Genomic DNA, 15,188 nt, shown 5'->3' with positions numbered 1-15,188 from the left:
TAAATATATATGCCATAGTGTATTGTTTTACCTACCATTGCTGTACCTAAAAACTTAGTAAGCATCTCTCTATGCACACTCACAGGGAAACTCTTGAACCCTTTTGCTCACTCTATAAGGAAAATATATTCACTTTCTGTGAAAAAGGGTTCTTGCACAATTTTACAGCTAATGTATATAATTTTCATCAAGTCCTGTCTGCATTCATAGTTCTTTACTGGGATTAGTTGCATATAATTTGAGCAGGAATAGTGAGGAGAAATACACAGTGGTTTTAAAAATCAGAAACGGCGCTTATTTAGGATAATATTTGCAGCTCTTCCATCTAAGTACCCACACAGATTGCACATACTCCCACAGAGATGGAAATTAATAATATGTGAAATACCTGTGCAGCTTGAGCGTCACAGTTCCATAAACAGTAGCAAAGCCCAGAAGACGAACCCATCTTAGGAGAATACAGCGAAATACACTTGGCTCAAAATACAAAATGACAACCTATAGAACAGAAAGATAGAGAGAGCTTCAGTACTGCTTTAATGTGAAAGTAGTTCTTCATTCAAATGCAGAATAGTTGCAAAACAGGACAGCAGACATATTTCAGCTTGTACTGCTGTATATTTAGATTTTCTAGTAAAGTGACGGGATGATCAGATCAACCAGCTGGCACAGTTCTAGGCACCAACTCCTTTTGAAGGAAGCTGGCAAAAGCCCTCTGACAGACTGTGAAGTGACAACACTTTTAAATGCAATTCCACTGACTTTTCTTAACCGAGTGAAAACATGTACCCAAAGAAGAGGATAGAACAGACAAGGACATTTTCCTTGAGCTATTCCAGTAATACACAGCTGGCCTAATTCTGGTTTGATGGATTGTATTTACTAGGTTACACTTGAAAGTCACTTCTTCTAATAAACCTAGCAAAATGATAGCTGCTCATTTTTCTCTGCCAACTATTCTGCCACACTAAAAATGATTGCACTAGCCTCACTCTGTCCAAAACTCAAAAATCTTGATGTCATATCTGACTCTTTCTTATTCTTCCCCATGTATTTTCCCTACGCTACACCAAATTTCCCTATGTATCACCACTTTCTTAATGAAAATAACCTTTTTGTTCACTTATGGATTTCTCTAATCACAACAGAAAGGTACTATTTGCCTTTTGCTCTATCTACCAAGTACCATGCATGAAGACAGCACTCAATAAACAGTAACATAAAGCTACTTCTGCAGGTATAGTGCATATAAAAGCATCATTACCAAGTAAAATGCCACCCTTATCTAAAACAGGGCTGCTCAAATGGTAGACTCAGTCATGATCCAAACCAGGAGCCCATTTCCTCTTCTTCCAACAGACCTTGTCCCCAGGTGTCCTGAGGGATAATCCCATATTTCTTCCCACTCGTCTGGCCCTACCAGGAGCCTGCTGTCCCAGGGATTTGCCTGTTCACTGCCCTTATCCCACCTGCAGACCCTGCTTGTTCCAGCAAAGTTAGATCCAGTGCATCCCACCCATCTGACTAGAACCTGGTAGAACGACCCAGTGCACCATAGTACAAATTAATTGGGTAATCCTGGTCTAGAGAAAGGAAGCACTGAAACATTTCAGGCCATCTGCCACAGTTTCATTTAGAGTCAGTACATTCTGGCAGTAGAGGTAGTATTGTGCCTACCGGCTGCCACATGATATTATTTTCCTCACTAAATGCTTTTCTATGTGGGAATTCAAGCCCAGGATATTGGACAAAAGCCCAGGACTATGTCCTCTGGGTGACATAGACATATTTAGGAGAGTGGGGGCAAAAATGGCAGACATGTGGGCCGAGAGAGATAGAAGAAGCTGCTGTGCTTTGCTGGCATGTTTGTTGGGGTTTTGGGGTTTTTTTGGGTGGGTTTTTTTTTTGTTTTGTTTTGTTTTGTTTTTTTACAGCAGGATCAAGCTATTTCTTTAGAAAAGATGGTTTGTTGAATCAAACCATGGTGCAAAATTTAATTGCTTTTTTCACTGTTACTGAACTGACATGTTTCAAGGTAGACACTTTTGGGGAATCTGACAAAATCTGCAAGTAGGGAAGGGAACAGCATGCAGCAAAAGGACCACTTATCCTTGGAAAATCAGACGGAAAACCGAAATGCATCCACAGAGCCATGAACATGCTTGTGCAAATAGAGCATCCAGCAAGAATTTTCTCAGAAAGACCTGAATGATAGTAATGACCTTTTATCCTAATACACAGTTATATATATTAGGACAGTTGCAGAACCAGAGCAAAGTCTGTAGCAGTAACCTACCTCCTGACGTTTGCCAGGGGCTAGAAAACACCCTCTTTCATCTTTGATTCTTCCAAACTAGAAAAACAATGTCAAAAAAAGACTGGCATACAGAGACGCTGAACATTGCAAAACTGATCTGAAAGCTGATTTTTTCAGATGATTGAAATGGGAAGGTCTGAAAACCTTCCAGGCATAGAATTTTCTGAACAAGGGCAACAGCTCTCTTTGCCATGCAATCTGACACAGCAATTTTATCTGCAGTTGCTTGTTGAAATATTAACTGCTTGTGTCTAGAAATCTCATTGATTTGCATTGAACCATTTGTATGAGCAGCTGAGGCATTTGGCTAGCTATCAACCAAGAAAACACCACTTCAAATGCAGCATGGTGTGAGCTGGCATGTGGCAGCTCACCGTGAAGGCTGCAGAGGAAAGGCTGTGCTGGCAAGATGTGTTCTCATTTTCCCATTTGAATGCAGACACATTTTAACTACTCCTTCACCTAGTGGTCAAGTACATTGCAGAAGTAAGACCTGATCCAAGTTTGATTCCCTTTTGGGTCATCCTATGTTTATATGATGGAGAATAGTTACAATGCACTCCCAGGGGCCAACACCCATTTCTACCTATTCTTCTGTTATTTGCATGTGGTCTGGCATGGACCAGAGCTCTGAACAGCAAGAATTGCTATACTTACGTTTTGCTTGCTCCTTAGGCTTACCAGAATGTTATTCTAACAGTATATCATTCTCATTCTCATCAGGGCTCACCGGGATGTTCAGGTGACTGCCCTCTCTAAGCTCTTGTCAGCATTAAGTCTCTTATAAGCACAGTGAATATCAGTGGCACAATTTTTAAATTGAATAATCTTTAATGGATAGGAGCCAAGGTGCTACAGAAACACTTCCTCGGAAGCTCAGTACACCAAAAGCCATGCTCAAGTTTTTAGTATCAGTGGGATCACATTCTTGCAAAGAACATACATCTGGTGAAAAGTATGGCTCTGCACTGCATCTCTCACTCTATCTCAAATACAAACAAAAAAAGAAACATGACACAGAGAAGTCTTGGATTTGTTTCATATCAGCCTCTTCTATCTTCTGGTTACCAAAACCCCCATTCCCTACTGTTTTTCCCAGAGATAAGCCTTCCCTGAAGTGACAAACAATATGCATCAAAGGCTTGCTGAGCTCCAAATGAGGAGTGTAGGATGAGCTCAGTATTCACCCACATACCCAGGCTGCTCTCAGCACAGCAAGGGAATCCCTCTGCAGTCCTAAGACTACTGTGCCTATCAAAAATCTGACAATAATTCACTTTTCCTTTTCACCTTTATAATGCATTAGACCATGACAGCAGCGTAAATGTCATTAAAAATGCTTAGAGGTTTTGCTGATGGATGTCACAAAACCTATTTACTGTACATAAGGAAATGTGATATCCTCTGCTTTGCCAGCTCCTGAAATCCATTTATATATTAGACATCAGTTTCGGTTCCTTAAACAACAAAGATCTGGGGGAAAAATATTTGGAAACCAGAAAAACAGAAAACAGTCCCTCTTCATGTATCAGTCACTGTGTGAGACTTCATAAACAGTGGCTCATATTTGGCATTTGGACAAAGGCATGTAGATGTCTGCTTTTAACCTTAGCTGTTTTAAGCTATTATTACCCATGCCAAAACATCTTCCCAGTAGTCATTCTACTACTTGTGGAGTCAGAGATGAAAAGACTTTCTAAGGTCACCAGCTAACTGTCAAGTATGTTTAGAGCTGGAGAATTATGGACATGAAAGAGAGACTTAGCTTGCTGACACAGCGATCAGCCAACTCAGTTATTCAGCTGACATAATGAACAGACACACACGCTCTCTAAAGGCAATGACTAAAGTCAATACAGGCACCTCGCCCACTATAACAAATTTTTATCAGGACAGGTAGGACAGTGAAAGTGCAAAGAGAACTAACATTGAACAATTTAATGTTCAAAAGCATAACAGCCATTGTCCTCAGAAAAAAATGATCAAATAATGAGTTTTACAGTCTCAGTGCCATTGCTTCTTAGAAGGGATGCAACATCTAGAAAAATTCTTTTAAAGAAAAAAAACCCTACCTTATCAGAGCTCTATGTTAATAGTGAACAGTACTTCCATGCAACAAAAACTCTTGTGCTTTTCAGATTAAATTTACTGTGCACATAATAAAATGATGAATTTTGCCCTTCACCCTGGGCACCAGATTCAGGTGAAAATATTTTAATTAATACTGTGCAGTTCCCCAAGGTGCATTGACTGGGATCCAGTCTGCCTTAAACAGGCTTATGATCTCTACCTACATTGTAGAGGTCTAGTAAATCAGCCCTACTAATGCAAGTTCCATTGATAACTCACAGATAGAGGCAGGTACCTTGAAGAACCTTGAAGAAGTTCAGGAATTCAGTTACTTTGATAGAATCTTGGCCTAGAGGCTTCAGATATGCATCTCCAGATGCATAAACTAGAAAAGTACTTCAGCATTTATTTTAGGGAGGTTGCTTCACTATATGTCAATTAATAATCTGCATTAGGAGGACTAAGCCAAACACTCTGTAGCCAGTTCTAACAATTCTGTAATGTATTTAAGACAAGTTGCTTTTTACTTGGATTCTTAAGCCATAAAAGAAACATGAATAGATCAAAAACTCGTTTTCCTTTTCAATCAACAAATTTCTATATTCTGCATTGAGAAGAAATGGGCAATGCTATAATGTCTCAAAAGATCAGAAGTCAAAGAACAAATATTTTAAAAAATACATGGAACTGTCAGTGCTACAAATCCTAAATGTCAAAATGAAAAAAAAAAAATTGATCAGGACCTTAACTCAAAAAGCCCCAAAGTGTTCACTTTGGAACTCCTTATTTTTGCCCTTAACTCTGGAATCATAGAAGAGTTTGGGTTGGAAGGGACCTTTAAAGATCATCTAGTTCCTAGTGCCATGGGCAGGGATGTTATCCATGTTAGACACATGGAAACGAGATACAGAACTTAGAATGTGAGTGTCAGCATCATCTGGTTATGGATCCAAGGTGAAAGTAATCTACTTTAGATAAAAGCGATGCAAGAGTACTACTTTTTTTTCCTCATTTTCAGATATCTAAATGTCTCTTAAAATTGTGCCCAGTTAACCCAAAAAACCTTTACAGGAAAACTACTCCCTTTTTTAATTTAGCTTCAGAATTTGCTGCAAGTACTCTGAACAGTTCAGTGCAGGACATGACACAGCCATTTAAGATAATTCCTTTTGGGCTAATTCCATTAACAAGCATCTAGGAGATACTGTGAAGAGATCCATCCTGTCTGTTCCACTGCCCAACACCATCTGCCCTTGCCTGACTGCAATAGCTGTCTTGGGCTGTCTCTAAGCAATTCTGCTATGGAACAAGCCATCAGATACTTCCTCTCGGCATCCTGCTGTGCTTTGAGATGGGCAGTCATCTTCCACCATGTTTCAGTCGTTTCTTTCAACATATAAAATATCCTCCAGGGTAACCAAGTCTGTCAAGTCACCTATTAATGCTTCGGTCCTAATACTGAGGAGGGATTTCCTGCAACAGAGATGCTGTTTGCAATGTTAGATAAGCTTGCCATCCAAACTCATAACAGTCTGGCACTAAGCTTTCCAGAAAAGGGACCAATCCACTTGTATGTAGGCACACTGCCATCTTAACAGATGGGCATGAATGAAGGCATTCATGAGCTGTGTACACTACAGGAACCACATACCACTGTTCAAAACATGATTCACAGCTCGGAGCATCTGCTTAAATATTAGTGAATGCACAACTCATTATCCAATCCTGTACTAACAACAAATATTTCCGGTGCAACTACACAAAACATTTCAGAGGTGTGATAATGGCTGAATATATACTTAAGCTAATTACCCAAGAACACTTACTTCCACCTCTATCCCTTTTTTTTTAAACCACATGTGTTTTTTAAGCCATAACATTTTATTCTAATAGGTCTATGGACACACAGCACCATCAAACCCTGTTATCCTTGCAAATTTCACAATTTTAAAGCAGAGTTGTGCTGGATAATTAGTTCAATGCCTCTATAAAGCACACAATTGCTGCAGGAAACCACAGTAACTACTTAGTAGGTTTTATCCTTGCCTCTGAATTGGAACTGAATCAACTCCCCAGTACACAGCACTGGAGGCACTCTGCTGCTGGGGGAAATAGATTTCAGATAAGATGTATGTCAAAGTCAAAACACTTACAGACTTTTAAGATCTTCTGGGTTTCTTCATAAAAGAAGACAGGTTTTTCCTAGCCACCCACACAAAGTCCAGCTTGAAACTGTGTTTACTAAAATCCTCTTTTCCTTCCCGCTATGCTTTGAGCTGTAGATAAGTTTTCTCCATTGACTGTCTTAAACCATATATTAAGCCTCTGGCTGTGTTTCAGAAAAGACATGTCTTGCCTGTAAAGCCTATTGGAAGTCCACGACACAGTACAAGTGCATAACCAACAGCACTGGTGTAAAATACAAGGACAGACTTCTAGAACTTGATTCATCAGAATGCTTTGCTTTTTTCCTGCTCATAAGGCAGATTTCAGCTAACGCTTGACAGGGTACTGCTGAATAGGTTATTTTGGGGAAAATAAATGTCCATGTGACTTCCAAGATGCTGTCATGTCTATTCTCCAATTGGAAGATGAAAAGTGATATGTCACAGATCCTACCAGCTCTGGAAAAATTCATTTATAAGTGACCTAACACATGGCATGAAAATGCATTTATTTGCCATAAATTCTAGCCTCTACTTAAAGTTACCACTGTTCCTATTTATGTTGGCCTAATGAATAGTATTCTAAATTCAAGTAATGAAAAGTTAACATATAATTCACAATGTCTTTAAAAAGAGACATGCTTGCACTCTGTAAACAGGTTTGTTCACAACGAAATAAGTGTTATGCTCAACAAGGCCCACACAGTAGAGAAGGACATTCCAGGTTTTTTCCTAATAATGGCTAAAACTTTGTCAGAAAACACTTCCTTCACTTATGAGTCACACCACTTGATGCTCTGGTTGAATCAGTTATAAATGCTAAGGGTTGTAGGGTTCCTCAAGGGTGAATTCACAACCAACAAGAGAAAGAGGACACAAAGAAAGACAACACACTAAGTCTGTATCCTCTTTGGGGAAAGAAAAGCATAAGAAATAGTATTACATAGAGGCTGCCCCAGGTAGCTGTGGGAATCATCTGGGGAACTGAAGAGAAACAGAAATCCCCTTGAAACCAAGTTAAAACAAGTGATGAGTTATCACATACATTCTCTGTATCTGTCTCCAAGCACAGAAATGAATGCCTAGTTTTTCACTGCAATGGAATAAACTATTTAACTGTAAACTTCTCAAATACACAGAGAGATTTCAATAGCATTTGCCCATGGGGTGGTGATCCTAGAACAGTAAAACATGGTCATTCAGGAAGTTTTAGGTCTCCCAGCCTAATGGCCTATAGGCACTGAGCTGCTGGAGGTGACAAATCCAATTTCTGAGGGGCAAATGTTTGCCTGGGAAAAGTGCCTTCCAGACCACTGTGAATTATCGGATGCTTCTGCAGCATCCAGTACAAGACAGGAAGAAGGTCTGAAGCTCTGAAGTTCTCTTGAGACTATGACAAGGTGTAGCACAATGAGCAACACCGAAAAACCCGAGACTGAAAAAAAAATTTAAAAAATCTATACAATAGCTCTAGTCACATCCCACCATAAGAGAGAAGAGAAAATAAAGTCGGATTGTATTCTACTCTTTCTGTGTTCTCATTCAAATGTATTTCTGCTCCACTACCACTATAAAGCAAAAGCAGCAAATAAATACTTTTCAGGGAATCCAAACAGGAATGGGCTTGGTTGGACCAATGGATCTTCTTATCCATCTGCTTTGATGTGCCAGTTATTTATCCGTCTTTGGTATGTATGTATCCCTCATACATATATTGTCTCACTTCTGAGAGCCTCACATTCTTTAATACAGTTACTCTAACAGCAGTCTGAACAGCCTCAGAAGTCAGTCCCTGAGGAGTTCAGAGTTGGCTGATCTCAGTAGTTCAGAGACTTCAAGCTGGACAGATGTGGACTTGGCTGGATGTCAAAAGTTTCCACTGAAATCAACACATTACCACAGAAGGTTTAAAATCTGTTCAAACAAGATTTTTAAAAACACAAACAACTGTTGTGTTTGAAAATGTAAAGCCCACCAGAACCCATGTAGCTAACTGCGCACAGGGGTATTTTTCCTGACTCATGTGGATTACCAATGGCGCCTTGAAGCACAAAATTTATGTATAAGCATTGATCTGATTTTAGAGATACTTAGGAGCTAGCCAGGGAGTTAGAAGCCTTTGACTTCACTACTCAACTATTTTAAAAATGTCTGGTTCCCCGCCTTCAAAAAGAGCTGCAAGTGTTAAGAGCAGTGTAGATCACACTGATGCTCTGCACTCTTTCATTTGATGCTTCTTCATAAACTTATACACAAAGGCCTTTACTTTCGAGTTAAATAATGAAATGTGTATAAAAATGTAGGTTTCTTGATCATATATTCAGGTTTTGAGTGGACATTATTAGGCATGCTCTGCCAACAGTAATACTAAAAGCAAAGATGAGCAGGCATGACATCCAGGGCTCCAGCCACACGCACGCTAAGGATGAATAAAGAAGCACAAGTGAAGTGCAGAGGAGAAGCTGAGCTCCTTAACCTTCTATTTTCATGGTTTTCATTACATTAGAAAAACGTAATTCAAAATTAATAGAAGTAATTTCATCAGAACGTTTTATCTAGGCAACAGGTATGCATAGGCACACTTCAAAAAGTTGTTCACACCAATGCAAAATTATGAAAGTGGAAAATCAAAGAAATTTGTAAAGTCAAAATACCTTCTAAAATATTTGCTTCTTCTACCAGTTACTTTTTATAATCCAACTCCTTCTTTCATCTGTTCATATACACTTTTTACAGTGTGACATGTCACTTGGGTAGATGACAACAGTCAACTGAATGTCCTAGTTTACTTACTTCATATATGAAAAAATACTTTCTTATTGGGTGCACTACTATAATCTTTTCTTAACAAAGATGTGGTCACTCAAGAAGCAGAAAGAGAAACATTTTAAGTAGCCTAAACATCTCTAATGAAAAAGGTGGATGTCTGTCCAGCCCAGTCATTTGCCAAACACTTGACACATTTTAATAACAGGGTTAAGAGTATGCTGATTTCATTTTATGAATAAAGAAGTGCACTACACAATACAGTATTTTATTAAAAGCAAGGAAAATCTAACAATTCATTTTAAGACCACATCTCTGATTTTAAGAAAAAGGAACCTTTTAAAAACATAATGGTAAAGTAGTGTATATTAAAATAAATCTTGCAAGAGCTGCAGCTAAATCAAGAAATAATAGACTAAATTATTCAGAGCAACTTGTCAAGTATGCTTAATGCAAGACACAGGTCATCTACCAGACTTTTGCATTTCATTACAATATGGCTGAAATCCCTACAAATACACAGTATAGAGAGGGGTTTTTATGTAAGTATTTTCAAATAGTTACTCCTACCTGGGAAAAGAAACCAAAACATGCAGCTCTTTAGAGTTTCCTAAATACCTTATCTCCTAGTCTTAATCTAACAAATCCAGCGAAGTATTTAACACCAGATTTGTGAGAAAAAAAACTATGTGATGGTTTAGGTTCTTCAGGAATAACTCCTTCCTGGCTGTATGCTCGCTCTGAACTACATGTTGTACAGGCCCATGAGCCAGGGTAGGAATTTTATTGACAACAACTTTTAAGATGGTTACATGGAAAAGATAATAAAGACAGACCAGGTCTTTGAAATATCCTATTAAACCACAGCAAAGAGTAGAACAGAACGGGTTGTTACCCTCTGCAGGAAAGTTTTTCTCAGTATTTATTTTGACAACCAGTAATTTAGAAAACCTCTCTCTACAAAATAGCAGCCAGACATCTGAATCCAGCCAAAGCTGATTAGTTTACTGCAGATATCACTGCTGGAACTACTGACTTTTCATTTACAGTTTATGTATTTGTAGCAACAACAGCAGTGGGGAGAAGCCAAAGGCCACAGTGTGACAAACCTCCAGTGGAAGTGGTGGGAACACTCCACTTCTGAATTTTCCCAAATTAAGAATAGATGCCCATCTAGGAAGTCTGCTTTAGGTAAACTGAAGCTATCAGACTCAGTACAGGTGAGCGAATTGTGAAAATGAGTGACATACTCTGATGTCATGATCTATGATCCCACTAATCTTAAATCTACATTAACCATATTAAGCAAATTATGTCACTATCATAATCCATTATGGGTAATTAACGAAGTCCAGAAGGAACCAGCCACAGATGCAAACTAAAAATTCACGCCATAGTAGAAACTATAGAAACAGGAAAGAAACACTATTTCTCTTCCTACTGACATTCTTATAGTCCTCATATCACAGGAGTATGAACATTATTGCCTTCCAAAAAAATTGTGGAGAGTTTTAGACTAGATGTCAGGAAGCATTTCTTTACAGAACGGGTTAGGTGTTGGAATGGGCTGCCCAGGGAGGTGGTGGAGTCCCCATCCCTGGAGGTGTTTAAGAGTCGGGTTGACACAGCACTGAAGGATCTGGTGTAGTTGGGAATTGTCAGTGTTAGGTTAATGGTTGGACTGGATGATCTTCAAGGTCTTTTCCAACCTTGATGATTCTGTGATTTTGTTTGCTTGGCTCAGAGGGCCAGAGTGCTCATGCTCCTTGGCTCTAGTCAAAAGGAAAAAAAAATGTTTTTTATAAATTCAGGCAAGAAAAATACGCAGTGTTGAGCAGATATTGACAAATTATTATGACTTATTATTAAAACAAATTTAGCAAAATAAATTTCTATATTCAAAATGATCAGGCTCCTCAGAGATTTTCTTTCAGTCACATATAATCTCTAGGTGACACTTAGAGAACAGCATAAATCAGCTCCACTCCTCTCTGTGGCACTGGAGCAGAGCAGCCTTCAGAACCAGCCTTCCTCTGCACAGAGCATAGGCACATGCATTGCGGGTCCTCTTCTCTAGAATCACAGACGCATCTACAGACAAGTCACTACTTACCTATGGATGGCTCATGGATGCTGCAAAGCAGTAGTTCAATAACGGCCTATCAGAGGCAAAGTCAATGTGATAAATGTACGAGTAGGATTACTACCATGGTTGCCTGAAAGAGCAGGGCACTGATCTCAGTGAAGAAGACCTTTTATCTTATATGTTCCTAAGACAACCCTTTTCCTCCAGATTTTCATTAGCAACTTTTTCTTCACAGAACTTCTATTTTGTGATGTATTTCTGCTATTCTGGTTCTTAAGTATGGACAGAAAAGAAAAAACTTGATCACCCTTACAATGAGAGAACAGCTGATATTACTGGAAGGACTATACACAACGAAACATGCTTCACATTTCCTCACTGCATTTAGGCTCCAAAGTGCAGTTGAACAAAGACTACAGCACAATTCCTGTCTTCCTATTTTCATTGTCAGTTGGTCATTGAAAACATACCAGAAATAAAATTCTGCTACTGCACATTTGTCATCATGAGGGCTGCCATTTGTCTAGGCCTGTAAAGCATCCACCACATTTCTGACTACTGATCTTGCTACCTAAGAAGTGCTGGGATGTGAAAATTCTAGAAAATCATCTCCTTCAGGTAGGAGCTCCCAGCTCTTGGCATCTAAATTTGAATTAAGAGGTAGCTGGGCCCTTACATTCCTTGCCATGCACATGCAAGATACTGCCAGATCAATTAATCAATAACATTTTTACTATTTTAGAGATAGGATTTCCTACTTCTCATGGAATTTAGCCAGCACACTTAACCCTAACTGGAAAAGTCTGACTCACCAGCCTTTCACGTCCTTGCATTAAGGTGAACAATTTGGTCTCAGGAGACACATGAGTTCTACTTCTCCTGCCACAGAGCTTCAGAGGAGGAAAATATTCTTAAATAAATGAAAGCAGTACAGAATAGATACTCGGATGGTGCAAAAATGAAAGCTTTCCAAAACTTTTGAGATTCTATGAACATATATTGTCACTGGTGGTGCTGCATTTTATTCTGTGTTTGTGAGTGTATGTGTGCATGTGAGGGGATAGTTGTAAATAAAACATCAAACCTTCTTTTAAGTTCTACGTACACAGATATTTCCTAATCCTTGATATGCATGCATGTGTTTGTACATATAAAATTAATCACATGCTTGTATGAATATTCATATATTTATGCATTTATATACAGAAGCAGTTGTGGTGCTTTCCTTGTGATTTCTTTTTTGCCTGCAAAACTATGATTCTCTTTCAAAAGTTAGCTACTTTTATACTGATTCTACAGCACATTGATTCCAAAACAGCAGCATAATTCAATTTAAGTATACCTGTGCTGATGTTTTCTTCTTTATGAAAAGCAACACAGAACTTCATCAGTTTCAGTCTCCTGCAATCCTAAGCAACCCTAAAATGACACTTTTAGTGCAGAAGGGTTCACAGGGCATCTCCATGAGCCACAAAACACTCCTTCAAATGGTATGTGAGAAAGTCATATTCTTTATATTCACTCTCCTTCACTGCATTCAACTAGGGTAATTTGGTACTATGATCCTTATATTTCTATAGGGAATAGAAGTCTGGAGTGGAGCTTCTACACACCTGATCTAGGAAAGATAAAATGAGACACCTAAATCCAAGATAGTCAGCCTAAGCTCCCTCTGCATGGGAAGTATCACAGGCAGAGGGCAACTCACATTTGTCCTTCTACAGGCACCTAAAGTGGATTAAAAGAGCTGTCCTCCAGAGGTGTCTACTTTTTGCCACAGGCTATAAAGGGAGCCTAGGGGTAAAATGTGATGTACAGAGTTAAAATTAATAAAAAAACACCCTGCACTGCAAATAGCTACTCCAAAGTTTTACTCACAGTTCTCAGCACTTTCTCCTCAAATAAGCTCACATGCAGCTAGCAACCTGGCAGACCATGTAAAGCCCATCCTTCAACTCCGAAATACTATAAAGGAAAACAAGCTAGAAAAAGCTTCAGAACTATTTAGCCTAATTTAATATTTACTACTATTTTAAACTGGAGGTGTCAAAGGAAGCAAAGAACTTTTGAGTAATTCAACTGATTTGGAAAGAAATGGGCCTAGAACACAATGTATGTTTCACGGATTAGGTAACTATCAGAATGCAGAAACACAGAAATAGAATGGCAGTGAAAGTAACACAGAGGTTAGCTCGTTGAGGGCTATGTTCTGAATGGACAGGTGTCAGTTCCATTACATAAGAAAAATGCAAGTCTTAAAATGACAAGCAATGATCTCAGACTAACCATCTTGAATACAAGCTGTCAAGAAGGCATCTCGAGAAATATATCAGCAACACAGCTGGATCATGTCAGAGAAGCCTGAGAATTCTCCTTCGTTACAGACCTCAGAAGGAATATTTCTTTAATAGTACAAGAACAACATACTCAACTCTGAAAGAGCAGTCTTCAAAAGCTTCAACACGTGTAGGTGGCAACTAACTAAACAGAACAACAAATCAGAACAGACATCTCCCCTTGAAAATGCTGCACGGAAGTAGAAAGTAGGAGGGATGGATCTCAGAGCAGATCTTCAGAATCTGAGTGTGGACTTGAAAAACTTTAAAAAGCCTGTGGAGGTCATTAAGCTGTTGGTGACAAGTCTGGAGTACAGTGGTTCAGGAAAGAAAGGAGTCAGGTGAAAGGAGAGTTGAAGAATGTGAGATTGTTGACTGGAGGAAACTAAAGGTAATAAATTTTCCTCCTCTGGAAAACAAAGTTTCATTGACACCTCAATGATCTATACTGCTGCTCATCACCTGAAAAATCAGCAACAGTAAAATCCCTAAGGGATGATAGACACATCTCATCTTCCAAACATTGCATTTGCTAATCTTTGCTTACATTCTGGTTTTCCATAAAACTGCATTGCCAAATGCACAAGTAAACATATTGATGAATTCTTAATTGCCTGACATGGGCAATTTCTTTTTTAAAAAGAAACAGATAAACCACTAAAATATTTGAGATGTAAGGTTGTATCTGATGGGTATATCTTTGATCTTTAACATCTTTTGCAGTTGTCATTAAAAACTTCAGTACTCTCTCTCACATGATATGAAGCCTTTTCAGGTCCTAAAGACCTGAACTCAAACACCCAGAACAGCATTAAGACTTGCAGTTTGTTTTTCTGAACTATGCTTTCTCTGTAACTTAGTGTTTGGGGTTTGGGGATTAAAATAGCCTTTTATTTCAAACATGTAAAATAACTGTAGAGGGATAAATTGTGGATAAGGAAAAGAAACTCAGAGGAGTCAATTTTTTATTATTTGAAAATTTAGTGGGACTAGACAAAACCACACACCTGTCCTCAGTGCAACAATTAGCAGGTTTCTGAGGAAAGTTCTTGACCGTTAATGCTTTAACTTGGAAATCAACCAACTTCAAGCTATGTTTTTCCAGTAATAACAGTTGAGGTCCATATACTACTCACTGCTCATACCTAAAAATAACTTAAACATTAATTGGAGTAGGTATTAGAAGCCAGGTCTCCCCCTTCTAACCAACAGGTAACCTAACAATAGGTAAAATTCTACCCTGTATTTAAATTAATATTTGTGCTTATACCCATTTACTACTAGTTAATGAAGCAATGAGAAATGGAACAACAGCAGCACAAGTGGCTGAATACTTCTTATGCTAAAGCATCTTAGAGCCAAAGCACTAAAATTTTCTTCAAGGTGGTGTAAGTTTGTATCTTCTGAGCCAGAAAGGCAAACTGAACCTGAGTGTCACATCCAGAATG

General features: G+C 38.7%; 1 protein-coding gene across 2 annotated transcripts in view; it reads right to left on the bottom strand.

The window, feature by feature from the left end:
- The window catches only part of GPR158 (G protein-coupled receptor 158), a 206,231-nt gene that overhangs the window by 56,727 nt on the left and 134,316 nt on the right, over positions 1-15,188 (bottom strand). For both annotated transcript variants that reach the window (XM_026842789.1, XM_026842788.1), the window contains exon 6: positions 389-498. In XM_026842789.1, coding sequence (XP_026698590.1) covers positions 389-498 — 110 coding nt within the window. The remainder of the gene's footprint in view (positions 1-388; positions 499-15,188) is intronic.

The sequence above is a fragment of the Athene cunicularia genome, assembly GCF_003259725.1.
Source record: "Athene cunicularia isolate RWA chromosome 2 unlocalized genomic scaffold, athCun1 chr2_part1, whole genome shotgun sequence".
Classification (NCBI taxonomy): Eukaryota; Metazoa; Chordata; class Aves; order Strigiformes; family Strigidae; genus Athene; species Athene cunicularia.
Note: the sequence above shows the minus strand (reverse complement) of the source record. Positions and strands in the feature narration are given on the sequence as shown.